This window comes from Trachurus trachurus (genome assembly GCF_905171665.1).
Source record: "Trachurus trachurus genome assembly, chromosome: 11".
Taxonomy (NCBI): Eukaryota; Metazoa; Chordata; class Actinopteri; order Carangiformes; family Carangidae; genus Trachurus; species Trachurus trachurus.
The window spans coordinates 15,051,772-15,074,152 of NC_139904.1; the positions used below are offsets into that span (position 1 = coordinate 15,051,772).

At 43.3% G+C, this 22,381-nt stretch overlaps 1 protein-coding gene across 1 annotated transcript; it reads right to left on the minus strand.

Moving 5' to 3' along the window:
* Positions 1-6,283: 6,283 nt before the first annotated feature.
* Positions 6,284-21,259, minus strand: rprd2a (regulation of nuclear pre-mRNA domain containing 2a). Its single transcript, XM_083981690.1, has 11 exons — positions 20,823-21,259; positions 15,329-15,458; positions 14,929-15,080; positions 14,596-14,648; positions 14,019-14,145; positions 13,691-13,866; positions 12,272-12,614; positions 10,896-11,096; positions 10,387-10,554; positions 9,143-9,231; positions 6,284-9,052 (listed from the first exon to the last, which is right to left on the minus strand). The coding sequence occupies exons 1-11, from the start codon at positions 20,995-20,997 to the stop codon at positions 7,421-7,423; spliced, it is 3,246 nt and encodes a 1,081-aa protein (XP_083837816.1). The 5' UTR covers positions 20,998-21,259; the 3' UTR covers positions 6,284-7,420.
* Positions 21,260-22,381: the final 1,122 nt, after the last annotated feature.

The following is a 22,381-nucleotide window of genomic DNA, read 5'->3' on the forward strand; positions in this document are numbered from 1 at the left end:
TTAATATAAATAGAAATAAATCACATATAGTTGAATTATAATGCCATAACTTGCATCTTACTGGCTTTTTGGAATTAATATTCATGATTCATAGCAACAGAGAGGCTGTATCCTGTTTGGTCAGATGAAGATAATACAAAATAATAAAATGTCACATCATAGTAAATGATTGTAAACACAATGTTTCCTCGCTGTGGATTCGGGGGGCAGGCCGCCTGAAACATGCCCGTTTGTCTGTCAACACAGCTGGAGACCTGCGCTCTTTGTCAAGACGTGTGTGACAACAACAATGACCTGCACTGGATTTTTTTTCTGTCTTTCTTTCTTTTCCCCCTTTTAATATCATTATTTGACACGTTTACTCCCTTCCAAAAAAACACAAACCAACAAAGAGTTAAAAATAAATCCAAATAAATCCTACCTGTGGTGCTGCTCGTGGCAAAGAATCGGCGGAATCAGAGGCTGCCTGCTCTTCTTCTTCTTCTTCTTCTTCCTCCCGCTGTTATTTAGTTATTAAAGCTCAATTATTCAGTTCATTTGTCTCCACGAGCGTCTGTGAATCCTGTAACAAGTTAGGCCTGCACCCCCCCGACAACAACACAAGTAACATCCAGCGACGCTCCTTTATTCGGCATGAGCGTGTTTTTCTAGATCAGCTTGTTGTTTTTCCCCCCTGACAGATGCTCCTCTTGGTTTTTGGTTTTTTTTGTTTTGTAGATAAATGTGCTATAAATAAAAAATAAACAAATCTCTCCCTGGCTCGGCTGAGATATGGATGATAGGTGGATATTTCGGCTTCCCTTCAGTGACCGTGGGGGATAGAGAGATAGTCAGTCAGTCTGGTAGCTCGTCCTCTCCCTCTCCCTCTCCTCCTGTGTGTGTGTCTGTACTCCTTTGACGTCGTAAGCCGGTGTCTCCCTCCCTGTCCATCAGCTCCATCCCTCCCCTGGGCTGAACGAGCCGTGATGTCTGTCGCCAGGGGCCGTCGCTAAAGTACCCACAGTGTGACAGCCGCAGAAAGAGGAGGAGGGGGGGGATTAATAATATAAAAAAGCTATAATGTGAAATAAAACACAATAATGGTTTTACACTGTGCATGCAATTTTTTCCCCCCAAGACAAAATATTCCTGAATGAGCGATTGTTCTTATTTCTATGAGCTATAATAGTTTTCTTTTGTTCGGCTCTTATGCATAGATAGCTGTTTTAGCCTATGAAAAATACATAGGCCTATATATTTTTTTTTATGTGTTTTGTTGCTTTGCAAAATATCAAATTACATGTTGAAATCCAGACTGGTCTATTGGATTTGAATCATGATTAAGTTTGAACCCATTCGGCTCAAATGAAAACAGAATACGTTTTGATGTTGGTGGCAGTGGTAGATAAACGGACACACAAAAAAACCCTGGGTTTTAAAATGTAAATGAAACGTTTTAGGCGCCTGCAGCAGAGTTGAGATGTTGTGACAACTGTACTGAGCCTTTTACCTGTGAAGAACAAGCTAGAAAAATAAACAATGAAAATTTAATCCGAGTGTTACATTTAGACTGGACTGTTGTTTCTTATATATGATTTTTCTTGTCTCTCATTTTGCAGATGCACCAGCTTTATAAAGCTATTTCGTGTCTTTACTTGAGTCGTTCAGAAAAGAAAAAACACAGGATGAGATGTTGATATCCTTGTGTGAGCACATGCAAAAAGAACTGGTGGAATTGTCGGTGAATAGTGGATGGTAGGTAGATTTGATGGGGTAAATTGCATTTACGAGATGCAATAGTGTTCCTCTGGCTCATGGGCTTAAAGTCCTATTTTCACAAACGCCCCTGCAGTAAAAGCATTTCAACCTGAATCTTGAAAAAAAAAAAAAAAAAAATGTATTTTTGCTGTAGCCTACCACCATTACTAAAAATGAAACTCAGTTTTAGGAAATACTTCAAAGAAACTGAGGTTTTTCATTAGTGCACTGGTAGATCTAGGTTCAGGTTTGATGGATGAGAGGGAAAATGAATCATAATTTAAAAGGTTACGCATGTTAGGTGAGCATATCTCCTGAGACTCAACGGATAGGTCAGGATGTGCTCTGCTGCTCTGACGTGGGGTGGGGGTTTAATAATATTTTTTTCGTTTTCTGTGGGGTCGATAAAAAGCAGCGGGTCCCTGACATCAGAGCTGTAAATCCGCCTTTTGTTCTCGCCGTGGCTCTGGCCGTGGTCCTGAAATGGCTCTGTGCTCCACTCGTGACTCATTAACAGAGCTGCGATACGGCCTCTCCGAGCGGGAAACACACATTATTTCCACGAGTGTAGCTACCTCTTGAACGCAGGGAGATATATATAGGACACACACGCACGCCACACACACATACATACATATAGCATACACACAGCTACACCCTGTGTGAAATCTCGGCAGCATGTAAACAATGAGCCCACATGACAGCGGGCTGCACACACCCGACATGCGCACCACGACCAGTGACCACACTTCAAACGAGTCACGATGTGGAGCTGCTCGGTGTCGGTGTCGAGTCAGAGAGCGACATTATAACACAGAGAGAGAAAAAAACAACAACCTCTGGCCACTGATCTGAGAACAGATCTCCCTGCAGCTTTAATTCCTTTATTTCCAACAGCAGCAGCAGCAGCAGCAGCAACAGAATATCTCATCGGCTTGTCTCTTCATGTTAAGACTGCCATCTGCCATCAGTCACTAAATCCTCTCCGCCTTCAGCCTCCGTTTAAACCTGCACAGCCACATATGCAGCGACGTGGCAGCGGCTGAGCTGCGATCAGGTGGAAACGGATCATCTACGTAACTGCGCGTTGGAAAACGTGATGTGTGTCATTTTCACAATGGATGGATTTTTTTTTCTTTCATTAATTAAATATACATATTTTTTATTTAAGAGAGTAACCAACAACGACATCTGGTGACGAGCTGCACCAACACATATGATGGCACATGACAGTGATGGTGTCTTTATGTTGCTGCTGTGACTTTGCAATGGAGTCTATATCTGTAGATTATTGATAGATAAATTCATAATTGATGTGATCTTAACTGTGATGGAAGATAGATGATATAACTTTATAATGTCTGCTAAATTTACTCACAGAACAGGCTGTAGAATAAAAAAAAGAAGTTGTGTGCCCATTTAGACTGCATGGATCATTTCAATTATTAATACCAGAAAATATGATTTTTCTTTACTGTTTGACAGCTGTCTCTTGTTTTGGAGTAGCTACAGGTTTACATGCCTTAGCATATTTCTGTTTGCATGGTTCCTTAAAGTCCTATTTTCACAAAAGCTCCTGCAGTAAAAAAGTATTTCAACCTGGTTCTTGACATGAGAAAGTACAAGGCCTCTTTGCTGCCGTAGAATTGTGACAAATCAAACTCAATTTTAGAAAAACACTTCAAAGGAAGGAACATCTTAATGCACTTGAAGATCTTTCTTTGAACGAGGGATGAGTTACTGAATAACAGCTGGATAAGAAGGAAAATGAATCATCATTTTAAAAAGGTAATTTAATGTGAAGCACGATCTTGTTTGGTAAAGTAACAAGTAACTGTGTTAAATAAAAGCAGAGGAGCAAAGATCATCTCTTCATCCTTTAGTGAAATCCATGCATCTTCAAACTGGCTCATTTTGACATTTTAACTGAGACTTTAATGGTTGTAGAAAAACTACCTTGATTTTTCAGAGCCCCAATGGATCATGGGACAAAATAGCAAAAGAAAGAGAATGAGTTTCCACAGGACACTGTAAATAAAGAGGCAGCACAAACTGGATTTACTTTGATATGAACTACTTTATTTCACACAAATACGCATTTTTACACATGTGACATTGTTGGTTTAATCCTGGATGTACTTACTTCACACGAGGCTCAGTCCACCCCTCCTGTTCTCCTGTGACTCCTCTGAAACACACACACACACACACACAGAGATAGAGATAGAGAGAAAGGGAGAAAACACTACTTTAGCATTTCACCCCCCATTCCCCCCCCCCCCTCCCCCCTCCCGCCTGAGCTGCTCGTTTTGATTTCCACAGTGTCTGATGTATTAAACCGGTGGCTCACTCAGCTGCAGTCATGTCAGACCATGAAGAGCCATCACTGGAGGCGGCGCAGGGTTCAAACAGGAGAGCCACCACCATGCAGCAGCAGCAGCAGCAGCATCAACCCCCCACCACCTCCTCCTCCTCCTCCTTCTCCTCCATCACCTCCATCAGTTAACATGTGGGAGAGAGGGGTTTCCATCACATCAGGCACATCAAAGTGTGGCTCTGGATCCCTGAGGATGGAAACAGGAGGGAGGGGATCAAACAGGAAATAGGTTAAAATCCAAGAGGTGGAAGATGCATGAGCAACATTAAAGAACATCAAGTCCAACATAAAAAAAATAAAAAAATAATATAGCCTATATAGCTATATGAGAACATCGCGAGGTAAATAAATCTAATATAGTGTCTATTTGTTGTTATTGTTGCTGTAGCCTCGTTTAATAAAGCAGTGTAATAAAGTGTCACTGCGTCTGGAAAGATCTGCTGACATCTGGCGACGGCTGCCTCGCTGTGTCTTATTATCACCTGCCCGCTTCACCTGTTGATTTATTTATATATTAAACGTCGGATCAGGAAAAGAAAAACGAACCAAAAAAAAAAAAAGCGAAATAAACTTTCAGCTTCACTTTCATTTTTTCATGTAACGTCATTATTATTTGCAGAGTTGCATGAACACGACGAGGAGGAAACGTGTAGGCTACTTAAAAAAAAAAAAAAAATCGATTATTTCCTGAGACGAATCCTAGTTTTTTTTTTTTTTTTAAGTAAGCTTCAATTACACAGTATAATATTAATTTAATTTAATATAAGTTTTTTTTATGATGGTCAGAAAAGATATGTTTTAATACATATAAACTAGAGTATTGCTAAAAATATATATTAATCAACCAAGGACCTAAAGAGTCAGAAAGTCTAATTAACTACATTTTAAAATAAATGAATGAATCACGTCGGAGCTTCACTGCTTGCTTTGTAATTGCCTCATAAATCTGACTGAGCAGCACTTTGTTTTGCAGCTTTGACACGTTGAAGCTCAGAGTGGAGACAAGTCTGGCCTCTGAATTTAAAGCCTCTCGCCCTCACTGCCTCTGTGGAGGAAGCAGGAAGAAAAAAAAACACACCGAGGGAGACAAACAGCTGCTCTCCAACAGGGGAGACAATGAAGCCTCTAATGGACAAACAGGGGAGTGTGGTTGGAGGGTTGGGGAGGAAATCTGGATGTTCACTGAGGTTGTAATACTTCACATTATACAGCATTAGCATATTTATGTAAGGAGACCAAATTAAGTTAAATTAATGATATGATATCATATGATATTGATAATATTTGCATTTCAGGGGAACATTTGATCACTATTTTAATAGGGTCAAAACTATTTTTGTCAGAGCAAAGTATCAGTTTCATATTGGGCCTAAAATAGGTTGCTATTACCATCTAACATTATACCACAGAGGTTAAAGTAATGTTATACTCAAAGAGTGGAAACGCCTTTAATATTAAATAGTAATAAGTTGAATAAAAAGTTTCAAGTGTCATTTAGTCATTTGTTATTACTGTTCTGGACAGGGAAAATACAGTGGGATCCAAAAGTCTGAGATCACAGACCTTGGATCTTTTGAACCCCACTCTATATGATTCGATTTTAAAATAAATTATGCTCCAAATAATTATCTTTTTTTTTTTTTAACTCAGACATTTAAACTATAGGAAATAAATAAAAGCTCAGCTTAGTGAAAGGACATCTACGCTGAGGCTGCATCCTTCGACCTGTGAGGACGTTTTTTTGTTTTTGTTCCCCAACACCAGTGTGTTGGTCGATCCGCAGGGTTTTAAGTTTTTAAACAGAGCTGAGCTTCAAGGTCAAGGCCAGAGGAGTCTAATTTACTTTATCTGTATGTTATTAGTATAATACAACAGGTTTCAAATTGGCCTCGAAAACCAGAACAGAAGCTTTTTAAGTTTAAGTTTTCCCACTGATAGAGTGGAGTCTGATACATTGAAGTGAATCACATAGTTAACATGAGTTTTTTTTTCTGTTGAGTAGTGGAGTTAGGATAGTTTATGTTCTTAAAATTGTGAATCAGTTTTTCCTTCAAGTAGCTACCCAATTTTTTATATATATTATATTTACACACACACATGATGACTGGTAGTCGAGGGCAGAGCTGTAACAAGGGGAAAGAAGAAAAAAAACAACACACTTTTTTAAACTCAGATTTTTATTAGTCAGTACAAGTAAAATGAAACTGAAGACGAGACTCTTCATCCCCCTCCAAAAATGAACTTCTTCAGCGTCGGTGTTGGAGGGAGGGTGGAAAAAAAATAACACACCTCTCTCTCTCTCTACTTCTCCTTCCTCCTCTGACTCAGACCGGTGTGTCGCTCTCCTTCAAGGAACTCAACGAGACGTGAAACTATCGCCGAGGGGATCTTACGCACTAGTGGAGAAAGCATGGCTTCACAGATATAACATTCGGAGATGAAACAATGTGAATTTACCCCCTCCCCTCCCTTCCTCCCCTATATATAAAAACGGGTACACTGTTTGTCCCCATACAATACACTGCACGTTTTTTATCAGAGTGAAATTCAAATTGATGTTTAACCCCCACCCCTCCAAAAAAAGGCTACTGGGAAACTGCTGATGATGAGGAAGAGGAGCAGTCACAACTGCTCAGTGAAAAACTAAATAACAGCAGAGACGTCGCACCAGCTACAATCTTTTCTTCTTCGTCGTCTTAGCAAAAATAACTATCCTCCGATTCTGCTGCGGAGAAAATGAGGATCGGCCCCTGTGACTGGTTGACTTACACTTGACCGCATGCACACGCTCACACCATGCACGCACTCTGACCTACTGTATCAAAACTGATGATGCTCAATAATCACATATTTTAATTTGACGCTTGTTTATAACACAAAAAGTGAATTATATATATCCACCTCTTATTTTCTTTAATCTTCTTTCTTCGCTCTTCGGCTCAGCAGCAGCAGCAGCAGCAGCAGCAGCAGCAGCAGCAGCAGCAGCAGCGCCTCTCAGAGCCGCCGCCGTTTCCTGTCACGCCTTCTCGCTGCTGTTGGTTGTCTCTGTTGCTCAACCTTTAATCGTAGATACGTTCAGTCTTCTCGCCGCTCGCCGTTGCTGCGTTTTGTTCTTCAGAATGACCTCGCCCTCCCGTGTGCATGTTGATCCGCCCTCTCAGATTTTCAGCGACCGCTCGTGGACCCCAAAACTGAGTGACTTGAAAGTTACAGAACAGTCTGTGCCCCCCTGCCCCCCGCCGCCGCAGCCACCATCATGACGTCTATGGTTATTTCATAAGAGCTTCATAAGAGTGGCGTCTGCGGTCAGAACCGCGGCGGAGGGAAGGGTCTTTTCGGGGGGAACATGGGACCGGGGTTGCCCCCTCCTCTCGGCCCGGGGCGTTTGCCTCTTAACCTCGGACTGGGGCCTTGGAACGGAGCGAAGGGCGCGTGTGGCGGTCCTCTGGGGGGCGGGTGGCGTGCCGGGTGAATGGGATGATGTGGAGGTCGTGGACCAGGATGACGCATCTCAGGATGAGGCGGCGGCGGCGGCAGCGGTCGTCGTGGAGCGTAGTGTGGAGGGGGGGGGCTGTGGCGCTGGTAGTCGCGGCCGTAGTAGGGGTCTTCCGAGGGCGACAGCGGCGGAGTGAGGCCGCGGTGTCTGAGGTACGGGTGCGGCGGCGGCGGCGGGCTGCCCGGCCGGTAATACGGGTCATCCGGGTGGCGGTAGGCGTCGTCCTGAAACAGAGGGCCGTCACGACGCCGGAGCTCGTCGTGGTGGTACCGGTCGAGGTCGTCGTGGTAACGCAGGTCGTCCGGGTGGTGGGGAGGGTGTAACCGGAGGCGGGGTCTGTCCAGCTCGTACAGCGGGGGGTCGTCGGGACGAAACATGGATTTGTGCTGATGGTCGTGCACCACCATCCCGCTGATGGCGCTGCTGCCGCCGCCGGGCCCCTCCCCCACCGCCGCCCCGTGGTTCATCTGCTGCTGATGATGATCCGGAGGAATCATCGCGCCGCCGCCGCCGCCGGCCACAGCGGGGGGAGCGTCGAAGGCGCCGCGATGAGGAGGGGGCGGTAACTTCGGGACAGGCGGGAGGTTGCTGCTTCTGAAGAACCCAGAGGACGTTTGGTCTGGATGCTCCCGGGTTTGCTCCGTTTGGTACGGATAAAGTCCTGATGTGGCGTTTTCTCCGCCGTAGCCTCGGGGCTGCTGGGCGCCGCCGCCGTCCGGGTACGTGTCTCCGCCGTACCAGCCCCCTCCCCTCTCCTTCGCGCCCTGGAAGCCTTCGAGTGTCTGTGCGGCGCCGCCGGCGGCCCGGCCCGGGGCTCGCTCTCCGGGCGCCGGCCCTCCCGTCGGCGCAGACATCTGCTGGTAATGTCCGACCGGAGCAGGAAGCCCGCGGTTCGGCTGCGGCGGGTAAACCTGCCCGTTCTGCGCCGCGCCCGGCCGCAGGTGAGGCGGCGCCGGCTGCTGCTGGTTCTGGTTCTGAGCGCTGTTCTTGTACGCGGTCGGAGCCGTTTGACCGACAGACGACTGTACCGTGGACGGCACAGGCTCGTCCATGATCTCGTCTTGAGTCGGCGTGCCTCCGCCCTCGTCCCGCACCGGGGTCCCGCCCTGGTTGTCGGCGCCGGTTACCGGGCTGACGGCGTCCCCTCCCGCCGGGTTTGAATTAAAACCCAGGTCGAACGCGCTGAACGCCGGGTTCCCCTGCAGGAAGCTGTGGATTTTAGACTCCAAACTGTTGGAGGACGGCGGCGGCCGTTTCTCCGGCTCCGTCGTCAAGTCCATGTCCGTGTGCAGAGCCTGGACCAGAGCGGAGGCCGGGTTGGACGCCTGGGGGGGAGGGGCCTGGGGGGGGTCTGCGCTCGGCCTTACAGAGGAGGGGTGTGAGGAAGGCACAGGCGCAGCAGAGGAGCGCGACGGGCTCTGAGACGGCACCACTGATGCAGACGTGAAGGAGGACGAGGGAGGGGTCTTGCCCGTGAAGGAGGACGAGGGAGGGGTCTTGCCCGTGAAGGAGGACGAGGGAGGGGTCTTGCCCGTGAAGGAGGACGAGGGAGGGGTCTTGCCCGTGCTGGCGGAGGCCGAGGGGACGTTTGCAGCCGGGCTGCTCAGAACAGAGGTGATGCCTGAGAGAAGAGAAGGAGAAGAACAAAATGTATTTTCAGCACGCTGCTTTTAATATACAATATGAAGTAGATATATAAACACATACAGTGGCATGCAAAGGGTTGGGCACCCCTGGTCAAAATGTCTGTTAACGTGAACAGTTAAGCAAGTGAAAGATGAAAGGATCTCCAAAAGGTATAAAGTTTAACAGGAAACACTCTTTTGCAATATTTTAAGCAATATCAGTATATATTGCTTTTGTCTTCTACAATTTCAGAGTGAAAAAGGGAAATAAAGCAGCAAAGGAACGGGAAACCCAGGAGACTTGAGCTCTCAGATAACTTCGACCAAGGTATCAGACAAGATACACTGCCCGTACACCGTCACCACTTGGATCTAACTAAGCTAATAGGTAAGAGCTTCCCATTGGATAATTACTACATTACTACTACATTACTATTATGTTTCAGCTGGCAACAACTTATTTAACCCTGACTGATGCAGTCTCATCAAGACGCATCCTGTGGTCGTGGAGATGTTAATCTGTATTGGCATGAATCAAGCAAATAAAACATCTAAGGAGATTGCTGAGACTACTAAAATTGGGTTAAGAACTGTCCAACACATTATTAAAAACTGAAAGGACAGTGGGGAACCATCGTCTTCAAGGAAGAAATGTGGTCCAATGTGACCAGAGAGTCCAGACCTTAACCCCACTGAGAATCTTTGAAAAATGTATGCAACTGTGGATGGGAATAAATGTTGTGACATTGCAGAAGCTTATCGAAATGATGCCACAGCGAATGTGTGCTGTAATCAAAGCTAAAGGCGGTCTAACAAAATATTAGAGTGTGTGACTTTTTTTTTGGACGGGCAGTGTATTTACCATTTAAACGCTGTGATAGTTTCCAAAGGAGGTGCTACTAGGTACTAACTATGCAGGGTGGCCAAACCTTTGCTGTAGGCTCTCTTCCTTTTCTATCATTTTGGAAATGTAAAAGATGAAAAGGAAAAAAATGATATGTGTCATCTGTAACTTTATGCCTTTTGGGGATCATTTCATCTTCCACTTGCTTAGCTGTTCACATTAACCGAAATTTTGACTGGGGATGGCCAAACTTTTGCATGCTGCTGTATTTTGGTTGTGGACTAAGCAGAGTACTACTTCTTCTCACCCTCGAGGCTGCCTTGGCCCTGCACTTTGGACAGAGCAGAGAGGAGATCTGCAGGACTCACATCCACCTTGGAAAGCAGGTTTACCAGTGAACCGGCATCCTGAGAGGCCACAGGGGCGGCAGGCGTGGTCCTCACAGGGGCAGCAGGAGGACTCTCCACCAAAGGTCCTGCAAGACAGAGACAGAGCAGCACTCCTGTCAGATGTACTGTAACCCCCACTGTGGCTCATCACGGACACGTCGACTGCTCGGTGGCATCAGGAGGACGCTGAGACTCAGACAGTGTTGCAGAAATGTCAGGACTGCCTCCACATATTTGGCACATGGCAAATAAAACTCTGCATTACACTTTTACAATGTATTTTCTTCCAAAAAAGACTGGGATATCATGACATCAGGGGGACATCGTAGAGATAATGTATATACAGAAACAGTTTCATATTCAGTTTCATTATGCTGTAATTCAGTCCAACAGTTTTTATTCTGTCAGATCGTCCACCGACACTCACCTGTGTTCTTCATCACCGAGTTTAAACTACTGAGGATGGAGCCAATTTTACTCATGTCGACACTTTCCACCACTGCTGCAGGGGCGTCTACCGGGGGGGCGGCCTGCGGGACGGGCTGCTCTCTGCCTGCCGACGGCTCCTTGGTTACTGGGACTGGAGTGGACGCCTCTGTGTGGGCGGGGCGTTCGGTCTGCTCTTCAACTGAGAGGAGAAATAAGGCAGTGAGGTTGGAGGCTGGATCATGGGTCGTGTAGTTTAAGCAAGGCAAGGCAATTTTATTTGTACAGCTTATTTTTACAAACAGTTTGTCTCAAAGGGCTTTACATGGCATCAAAACAACATCCTCATACTTCATGTAACATGTTAAAAAATGTCTGTCTCTTCATGTTTGACACTCACAGCTAAATCGAGCTGTGCTCATAACTCGATTTGAGCGTCCTGTCAGACTTCTGTCCTTGTCCCAGTTTACATGCAACAGGGAAAATCGAATAACTGACGGTGTCACCTCCTCAACATAGGACGAGTAATACGGACCTCTGTCCTGTTGACTTTTCTGTTACCGAGTTAAAAAATGGAAATAAATAAACTTGATAACCGGTTTCCTTTTTTTTTCTTTCTTTTTCATAAAACACATCTTCTCACTGGTTGCACTGAAATGCATTCAATCGAAGCTGATGCCTCTTTTTTTCTTTAATTTTCTGTGCTACACTTTGTGTCATTTTTACTGTTGTGAAGTATTTGCACATGCATTGTCCAGTTTCAGTCCAATTAAGGCGAATACATGCAGAAGAAAATCGATTTCCAATTGCATTATCCGAGTGTCTTAGTCGGATTTGGAGAACTCCGGTATTAGTCGGACTAATGCGTTTACATGCACTTCAGTTTGTCCAGTTATACTCGGATTAAGGCATTAATTGTTTTGTTTTTTTCAACTGTCATGTAAACATACTCACTAAAGTGAAGATTTCAAGGTTAGGAGATGCTGAATTAGTAGAAAACTCTGCAGAACTACTGACATGGTCTTACACTGATGAGCATTTAAGTCAATAAAACAAAAAACTGGACACAAAACTGTAAATTGACACATCTGTTGCTGCTTGTTGGTTAAATGTCTCTTAATGCCATTTTGTTGGTGCGTGACCCAGAAAAAAATGCCTGGAATCCAGGTTGGAAATAATTACTTGGATCTCATCCAATAACATCTGACATGAGTTTCTTGTGACTTCCTGCATGAGTCAGTGCTCCTCCTTTTCAGTATTCAAACACATTTTCAACAGAACTTTGCCTCAGAAACAAGGAGGAATAATCACAAATTCAGATCTTTTAATATTGTGGTTAAAAAGCTCTCATTGTGCAGTCGTCAGCCCACTCCTCACCTATAATCCCACCACTGTCCATTTCCTCCTCAGAGAGCTCCATGTCCTCCACCTCACGATTGTCATTCTGCCCCAGAGTCTGCGTCGGTCGGGGGGATCCTCCCGGTGACGACAGGGGGCTCGGGGCCGGCGGCTCCGCCTCGTCGTCCATAGCGGAGCCGTCGAGATCTGGATCGGGGTGGGCCAGTTCCAGGCCGTGGAAGGGGGACTCGGACCCTGTTGGAGACGGTGCGTCTGCGGAGGGCGAGGGGATCGGCGACTCGTCCAGGTCTGGTAAGGTGGCCTTCAGGCTGTCCAGCTTCCGCTTGAGGTGGGTCACTCGGTTAGCGAACGTCTGGTAGGCCTGGAGGGAGAGACAGTCATGAGTTAACAATAAATCCATCCTAAATTATCAAATACCTCTGATTCAGTTTTAAAGCCTCTGGAAACATGGCTTTAAATAGTAAAAATGCTGGTATATTATATCAAAGTAGAGTGTCTCGTTAAAGGGATACTTCACCCAAAATCGATAATTCACCAATTTTCTAATCGCCGTCATGCCAAGGAAGCATTTGGAGAACTTTCGGAGTTATCAAAACACTTTTGGAGTTCCCGGGGGGGTCCAGCTGGCAACAGATTTTCATATAATGGCGGTGGATAGAGTTCACTTTTGAATCGTCCAAAACACACACTATGAAAAATCCAAATACCTCCATACTGCTCGTCCGTACTGACCCAAGTGTCCTGAAGCTGCCACATGAAAAAGTGGCTCTGTTGATGTTTGTGCGCATGAGCAAGATTTGCTGCAAGATGTTCGTTCGTCGTTGTAAACCATTGGATGTATGATGTAAACACGGAAGAACATGTGGCAGCAAATCTTGCGCAGCCACTGGGAGCTACTACAACAACAAGGCTAAAAACAGACATCAAATACATTTTTTCCGAAGTACTTTTTCATGTGGCAGCTTCAGGACACTTGGGTCAGTACAGACGAGCAGTATGGAGGTATTTGGATGTTTCATAGTGTGTGTTTTGGACGATTCAAAAGTGAACTCTATCCACCGCTGTTATATGAAAATCCGTTGTCAGCCGGACCCCCCCGGGAACTCCTAAAGCGCTTTGATGACTCCGAAAGTTCTCCGAACCCTTCCTTGGCAGTTAGTAGAAAATTGGTGAATCATCGATTTTGGGTGAAGCATCCCTTTAAGCATTCATAACTATTAGACAACCTGGTTTAAAAACAGTTTATTTTGCTGTTTAGACCACTTGTCAGCGGGAGCAGAAAGGTTTTGTTGCGCTGCCACTGGTGGGGTGCGGCGTGAGACAAATGACGTGGATGATTTATGATTGGTTCTCAGCGATAACCACGCCAGAGTCAAACCTAAACAATGAACACATCTTCACGAGCTACATGGATCAAGCACGGGTCTGACTACTTACATTAGCGACAATCTTGACCTCCTTGTACTGCATCTCGTAGAAGATGTCTGCGTTGCCGAGGACCTCCAGGAGAGGAGGTCCAACTTTGCTTTGTTTGTCAAGAAACTTGACAAACTCCTGCAGCTGTGCACTTCCTTCCTCAAAGTCTCTGGAGAATTTCTTTCCTCCGGCCTTATCTGTAGGAACCGATTAAAGCAGGTTTGAGTTTTAGGGAACGTTCAAAAGAGAAAGAGACACAATCAAAGTCACTGTTGATCCTGACTCATCTGATAATGCACTGCGGGAGGTTGGAGCGTACAAGCAGGACGAGACAACTTAAGACTTGCACCTTTAAGTTTCCGGAGGGCTTCGGTACTGCAGATGTCGACTCTCATGGCTGCCAGCTGTTTTTCTCTCAGGTCCACCTCCTCCAGAGATCTCTTGTACTTGGCCAGTTGGTCCATTAGCGCCTGGGGCTGAAGCAGATGGAGCAGTCATTCACATTATCAGACCACTGTAATATTTAAGTTGATAAGAAAACGACAACTGCAAATAGAAACACAGCTTCATCTATACCAGGGGTGTCAAACATGCGGCCGAGGCAGAGGGTCCAATCTGGCCCTCAGGATGATTTTGTCAAGTGTGAAAATTTGAAATTGCACATATTTTTACCAAGAAATTTCAGGTTGTTTATGTTTGTAAAAGGATAGTTCATTAACAGTAAACATATTAATAATGTAATAAATTTTTTTTTTTAAAGAATTCAAAGTTCTTTTTATTTATAGGCTATCATGCTATTATTTTACTGGTCCGGCCCACTTGAGATCAAATTGTGCTGTTTGTGGCCCCTGAACTAAAATGAGTTTGACACCCCTGGTCTATACAATAAAAAATAGATAAGCTAAAAACTTTAATTTCCTACTTACCACAAACTCAGCAACAATCTTGGACTGTAGTTCTGCTTTAGACTCAATCGGAGCTTTAAAGAATTAAAAAAAAAAATCAGAGAAACATCAACCAACAAAATATCAGAAAGGAGAAATGATCAAAACAAGATGTCAGACACGTTACAAATAAATAACTCTACAATAACCCAGTACAACAATATCAACATATTGCAGTTTATGACACCAAAGTGGATACGTTTGCTAATGTAGTATGTTTGAAAATTAAATCTAAACACTTCACAGTTGATGTTAATTTGAAATGTTAAAGATAATGTCAAAAGAAAGTGAGCGGCAGTGACTCAACAAACGTACTTTTTTGCTCCACAGGTGTCTCGGGAGGGGACTCCTCCTTGACCAGGCTGTTCCTCAGCTCAGTGATGAGCGTCCCTGAATACACACTCCTCTCCTCCCAGATGGACAGTATCCTCTCCACTGATTTAATCACCTTGGCCTCACCTTCGTGGCTAGAGAAATGGGAGAGAGGATAACGGAATAAGAACGAGGGAAGGCCGAGGAGATTTATGTTGCCGTATAATGACGTTTGTTTTATTAATGCGTGAGGAGTTTCTCTGAAGGACGGAGGAAGTGAGACGACAGGAACGAAAAGGACGATCGGGGGCACCTACACAGATGTTACCTCTTCAACTAATAAAATTAATGTCAAAACCCACACACACACACACATAAAACCACATCTCCAGAAACCACGTACCTGACCAGCACGAAGGCCTCAGGAAGCACTTCTGCGAACGCTGTGCGATAGACGATGGCGTTTTTCCTTTTGCAGTTCTGAATGACATCGTTGGCGAGGTACAACAGGTTGAGCCTGTGAGGGGCATCAGCTGTAGGACGACAGAGAGACAGTAGAGTTAGTTTGACTGGGAGGGCAGACAGGACGTGATTAATAGTAAATGGCTGGACTGGGGCTATTTGCATTCTGCCTCGTGTCTGCCTGTGTGACTCTTTTGTTTCTCCTCTAGTCTCTGTGCTCACACACACACACACACACACACACACACAGACAGTATTTTAACACATCTTCATTTTACATCAAGTTGGTTTTCATGCAGATTTTTCTGTCTCTGTTATCATTTTATTTAATTTTTTATTTTAATGTTTATTTAACAGGGACGATACATACAACATTGCCACAAAGAATGAAAGATGCGATGCATACAAGACGTCTAGCTTCAGCTAATTTGCAGTCTTTGTCCCTGGTCAGGCTAAAGAAGGATAAAAGACACTGAATACCGTTACAATAAGTGCAATAATACAAATACAGTGAATAATACAGTGAATAGATATCATGAATAAATAAACACAGCTACAACATTTTTGATTAAGAAATTGCACAGATTAAATACATTAAACATTAGTAAAATGCTGTATTGACAGTGACTTGAGAGAAGTTAATGTTCACATTTCTGCTGCTGCTTAAGCCAATGTTTAGCTCTAGCACTAAACATCTTTAATTCTGTTTGGGATTTGATTTCTGGTGGTAAAGAATTCCATAGGTGTGTACCCAGCAGCACTGAAAGGGATGATTGACCGAATGTTGTCCTGCATCTTCGAATTTTACAGTTTTGCTTGCTCATGCTCCTTGTCGTTGTGCCACACAGTTGTCTGATTTAGCAAAAATCTGTGACATCGCTTGTGGGGCCAGTCCATTGACACACTTAAAAACAACTTTCAAAAAAGAGAATTTTATAAAATTAGAAAAAGATAACAAATTATACTTCTCAATGATTTTACAATGGTGCCACTTTTGTGGCTTCTGATCTAAAAAATTTAAAGCTTGTTTGTGGAGTGAGAATAAAGGTCTAGTTGCTGTGTCAGTGGCCTGGCCCCAGGCAGTGATGCAGTAGGACAAATGTGAAAGGACCATAGCATGCAGGTATAAATGAGCTGCCCTGAAAGAGAGACAGGACCTGATGAGTCTGAAACAGTTCAGACTGGTTTTTACAGTTTTAGACAGCTTCTTTATATGTGCTTCAAACTTAAGTTGAGGATCTAGAGTTACACCTAAATATTAAACTCATTTACCACTTCAATTTCTTTACTATCAATAGTGATGTGAAATTCAGAAAATCAGACAGTGAAACAAGTATGAAACAGTGACTGAATGAGACGCAAATCATCGAGATAACATGTTAACTTCCTTCCCATTTCAAACCACGTCATCGTGTGACAAATTCACATATGGATTAGCTGTCTGTAATTGTGGCTACTGTGTATCAAAATGACTAAGAGATAAATTTACACATAACATAAAGAACAGTAATATAAATATAGGACCTGCTGAGGTCCACCCAAGTGAGTCTGACCAGAAGCCAAAGCCAAAAATACAGTATATCAAGAGACAAAAACAAATAACACTGTATGTTAAAAAGTTTAAATGTTTTGTGTTATCATATCCTTAATGAATTATTATAATTGTGACTAATTATCACTCAGTCATTTTGTTTTATTAAAGCTTGGCACTTCTGTTTAGAAATACAAAAGAGAGTCATGAAGAGAGAGGGATCAATAACTGTACGATATTTAGTCAATATCAAACTATGCAAACTGAGGCTGGACATCATCACAGTCTTTTATGTTTTAGTACCTGAGAGAGCTTTGCGTGAAACAACCTGCATAACTCACTCACACACACACACAAGGCTGAGGATCATTTGAATTATTTCAACGCTCAGAACCAGGAACAGAAACCAAATCAATCAATTATTCATCACCTTTTCCCACAAAACCCTTTCTTTAATTCAACAAAAGCAGCACATCTTAATGCAATCATCTCAATAAAGAATAAGCCCTCCGTCTCTGACAATATTAGCAGCTGAGTGTGTAATAATAACCGGCCATACAAATGCAAAACAACTATGAAAATAAGCAGGAAACTGATGAAACTGTTTAAAATCTAAACAATTTTTGGCATGTAAACTATGTAAAACATCACACAACTGAAACCAATGAGTCCACAAACACAAAGTCAAATCACAGCAAACAACGTTTCCCCTGATTTGCTGGACAGAAAAAATACATGTTACACAGAACACAAACAACATCTGACAACCAGAAAATTGATCTTCTTTTTTTTTTTAAATGTTTGATGATGATGTGGTTTATTTGTATAAAACTGCAAAAGGCTTTCCCTCAACAGTTATTAAAAAGCAAGTTGTCGTTGTCCTCTCCTCAGCAGAACAATGGAAACTGCATGTGAGCAGACGGTTGACTAAACACAACTGTAAACACAAACCACAAGCTGAGAGAACAGACACTCGTGAGCCGAGGTCGTCTCAGATGCACAATAAACGCCTCCACTTTCAAGGCGTGAGAGCAAAGCTGAGGTCCATTAACCTTGGCTTCTAGTCAAAGATAAATATTCCCACCTTACTGTATCTCCAGCCAAAACACAGAGATGACTTCACAGCATCAAAACAACAGCACAATAAAAATGCAAAAAGTTCATTTACAATACCAAAGACATGTTCCTGCGTTAACCACAATAAACACGAGTAATGCAGGACAGCATAACTACAATTTACTTCCATTTAAAACCTTCACTTATCCAAAGAAACCTGCAATATTCAACTAGGATTACTAAAAAAAAACTAACAAACATTACATGTCTTTAAGTACAATGAGCCAACCATTATCGAGTTATGTGTAAAAAGGGTTTGTGTCAAATTTATGTAAATCCTCTCTGAGGCATTTGTGAGGAGTCATGTTCACAGAAATGGGACAGAGAGGCAGACGGATGAGAAGACGCACAACCAGAGAACGTGTCAGTGGGCACGGCTGTCGACAGCATGAGGGCGTAAAAAGATCACGGATGCAACAACGTGTTCTCCCTGGTTATTAATCTCTACTTTCCATCTAAATGGAAAAAGCAGCAGAGAAAATTGTTACAGCTAAAGGTCATCGCCAAAATGTTACTGAGCACTTTCAAATCATTCTTGTGGTTATATTGCATTGACTCCATGGATGAGACTACATTTTATGTCCAATATCGATTAACCTGTCCCTTGCTTTTTAAATTCTTAACTGTAGAAATATAGATTAAAAAAAAAAAAAATCCCCAAAAGATTATTAGCTGCATGGATTGTGCATTTGTCCAAGGTGCACAATCCATGCAGCTCTTTGCAGTTGGTCACACTGATCCATTCATTTGATACAACCAATAAATATGTCTTTTATCATTAATATTTATGATTGTAAGACATTTAAATAGGTAAAAAAAATAAAACATACAGATTGTCAGACCTTGTTGCAAAGGTTCATGCAATAGGACATTTCTGAGTACCAGCGTTTCAGAGGACAATAGCACTCTGAAACACAACCACTCACTGTTTATCAACTCTTACACTTGATTCAATTGCATTTAAACAACACAAGTTGCAAACTTTACAACTAGTGTTAGGGATGGTCACCTCGTCTTTGCTAAGAAAAAAAAACACAGGTGATGTTAGACAAAACCTACAGAGGCAGGAGCTACGACGACGATGACGACGACGACGACGACAACTGCTCAGCTCAACAGAGACAGCTCATGTTAATAGGATACACTGTACAAAGCTGGGATAAGCTGCATATTGATCATCTGTTATGAAACATTGGGAGCAGGATTTTGCCTGTAATATCACTTTAGCGTATATGTTGCATTTCCTAACTGTTCAGAAAAGTATTCAAGTAAATTTGTCTTTTCATACAACTCTCTAAACCTAATGAATCCATGTAAACAGTAGATTTGAAGTGTTATCATAAACCTATAATAATAATAATTATTATTATTATTATTATTATAATAATAAACTAATTCCTTTACATCCTGAAAATAATTCAAATGTGTTCAATAAGTCCAATAAATAATTACTCTTATACGCCTGTTCCAGTAAAACATGCCGACACTTTCAACTTTGCAGCCACGTGTTGATACACCCACATCGTGTACCGGTAATACTTTATCTACCTCACTGCAGAGCAGCTCCATGACCTGAAGAAGCTGTACTAGGGGTGTAATCTGTTTCTCCATTCAAGTTTACAACGCACACAGAGGAAAGCAGCTTTGATGGATACGAGGGACAGCTTTCATTAAGAAAAATGCACCATGTGAGCACAATATATAAACTAGAGCTGAGGAATGATATGCAAATACATGTTGTGATTTTTGGCAGATACTGCAATTGCATTTTAGATTTTTCAATAAAAATTGTACTTGTTCTTTTACTAGAGAAAATAATTTGTGGCCACAGCAGACTCCTGCATTTATAGTTCGTAGCAGCACATCTAACAAGACAAATTGAAGCTGATGAATTAGATGACGTCCTGAGGGGTTCCTCTACAAAACAAGGCCACAAAATTATGTAATTACGCTGGACTCAGATGACATTGTACTGAAGTGGTGCAAATTCCCAGACAAATTTATAAATAACCTCACCTCTCAAGTGACAGCTGACACATGGGATATTATAGCTGTGCCTGTGCCTGGCGTTGTCATGGAGCTCTGAACACCACCAACATCTTCAACAACAACAAATTACAAACAAACAAGCCCCCATTCAGGAAAAAGTTACACAAATATCTTACGTTTGTCCTGTCAACACACGAGGCAGTGTAAGATTTTCCATCTCATCAAGCGGGAAGTAAAGCGCATTTAAAGTCCTGTCGGCACAGCACAAACCGGCTACACTCAGCAGGAGCGCACGTTTTAAACACCACCACGATCCCCCGGTTGATCCAGGCTGAGATACTTCAGTGGGTTAGAAAGTCAAAACCAGCAAATATTTAATTAGCACATATAGCTCCAGACTGCCCCTAAACGGAGGCATTTTGCCCCTAAAATTTAAGACAGTGCGAGTAATTTACATCTTTCATTTACTTACACATGTGCAACCAGTACATTTCAAACTCAAATAATCTGTAATCTGTTATTTCAGGTGACAGGCCAAGGTGTATGAGAGGATCATGAATGAAAAGGAAAGCTGAATATTTGCTTTGCGAGTCGATTTGTGTCCCTAAATTTTCTGTTTGCGCTGCTAAAATTAAATTTTTAAATTAGGGGCCACTGTGCCCCTAGAAAAAAAAAAAAAAAAGTTAATCCTGTTAGCCCACGGGGACCTGGGTCGTGGTGGCATCATCTCTCCAGCCGGACCAACAACGGTGTGTGTGTGTGCGTGTGTGTAACGTTACCGAGCTGCAAAGCTACTTACATTTCCTCAAACACTTGATCCAGCCTCTCACGATCAGACTGTGGTACTTCTTGTTGTCGATGCACCACGTCGACAGTCCTTGGATCGAGTCCATCGTGTTTGAGAGACTTTGAAACTTCCGGGCCAGAGTGGACTCCAGAGACCCGCCTGACGCGGCTCGCGCTCCCGCTGCCATGACCGGAGGAGCTCGCGCTGCGCTCCACCATTCCAAAACCCAACTGACGTTAGCCGGTGCTAGCAGTTAGCTTACGACGTTAGCGCATCCAGCCGCCGCTCTGCTGTCATTGTAATTATTACAAAGCTTTAAGTGTGTAGCTTGCTGTTTTGCCGCTATAAAGTATCCGTGGCGAGCTTCTCTAATCACCGTGGGGAGTTTAAATCGTTTAGTATTTGAAGCTGGAACTTAGCGCCTTAGCTTACGACATCCTGGAGGTCTGTTTACTCGTCGCTGGCGGAGCGATGAAGGACACTTCCGCAAACACGACGTGGTTATAGCGCCACCCAGCGGCCTGGAGGCGCACACGTCTAGCGCCACCTGCTGGATGGCACTAAACATACAGTATGACTAACTGTTTCATAATATAGGCAGGCTGGCGTCTTCACAGTCACGTGTAAAAAGTTTTAAAGAAAATGCTTTCAAAAATAACTTAAAGGGATAGTTCAACATTTTAGCAAATTCGCCTATTGTCATAATCCCTGTAGTCATAGCAGTTAGGTTCATCACCTTTAATTATCGGTGCATGTTGTTTTGAGATCCACGTCCCCTGTCCCTCATCAAATACATAATCCAACAACTCCAAAATGCTCTTGTGGAGAAGTTGTGACCTGCACATTCGCCACGCTATGAAATAATCATGTATAATTATGTAACATTACGACACATGAAGCAAATACTCAGAACTACTTGTGCTTTTGAAATCACACCCAGCAGCCGTGTCTGGGATGAATTTCTGGCTATGCATTTCCCTTCGAAAACAACTCTGTCTTGTAATGTTACATTATTTCATAGTGTGGTGAATGTGCAGGTCACAACTTCAGAGTGTTTTGGAATTGTTGGATTGTGTACTTGATGAGGGACAGGGGAACTGTACCATTCACCTCCATTGTGTCGCTGAGCATGCACCGATAATCAAAGGTAATGAACCTACTGCTGCGACGGCAATAGGCTATTAATACTTTTTATTCATCAAAGCTGCAGGAAACGAGGGGAAAAAAATCTTGTGTCTACTTCCACACACTTGTTTTTCAAACTATGTGCCAGGAGCGTTGTTGAAAGCTTCTTGGACTTGCTTTGCCACACACGATCATTTGTCAGTGTCTTCTGTCTCTTCATGTAATCCCACGCTGACTGCATGATGTTGAACGCTCAGCAGGGGGGCAGACCATCTGTTGAAGGACTCCTTGTTCCTCCTGTCTCTCAAATAGTTTATGTCTGATATTTTTCAAAATGTTCAGTGCAGATCCAGGATCTATGTGTTTGACATAGTGTTAGACCAAAAACAACTACTTTTACTGTAACATAATAAATGTACTCACAAATACTATCATTGAGACTGATT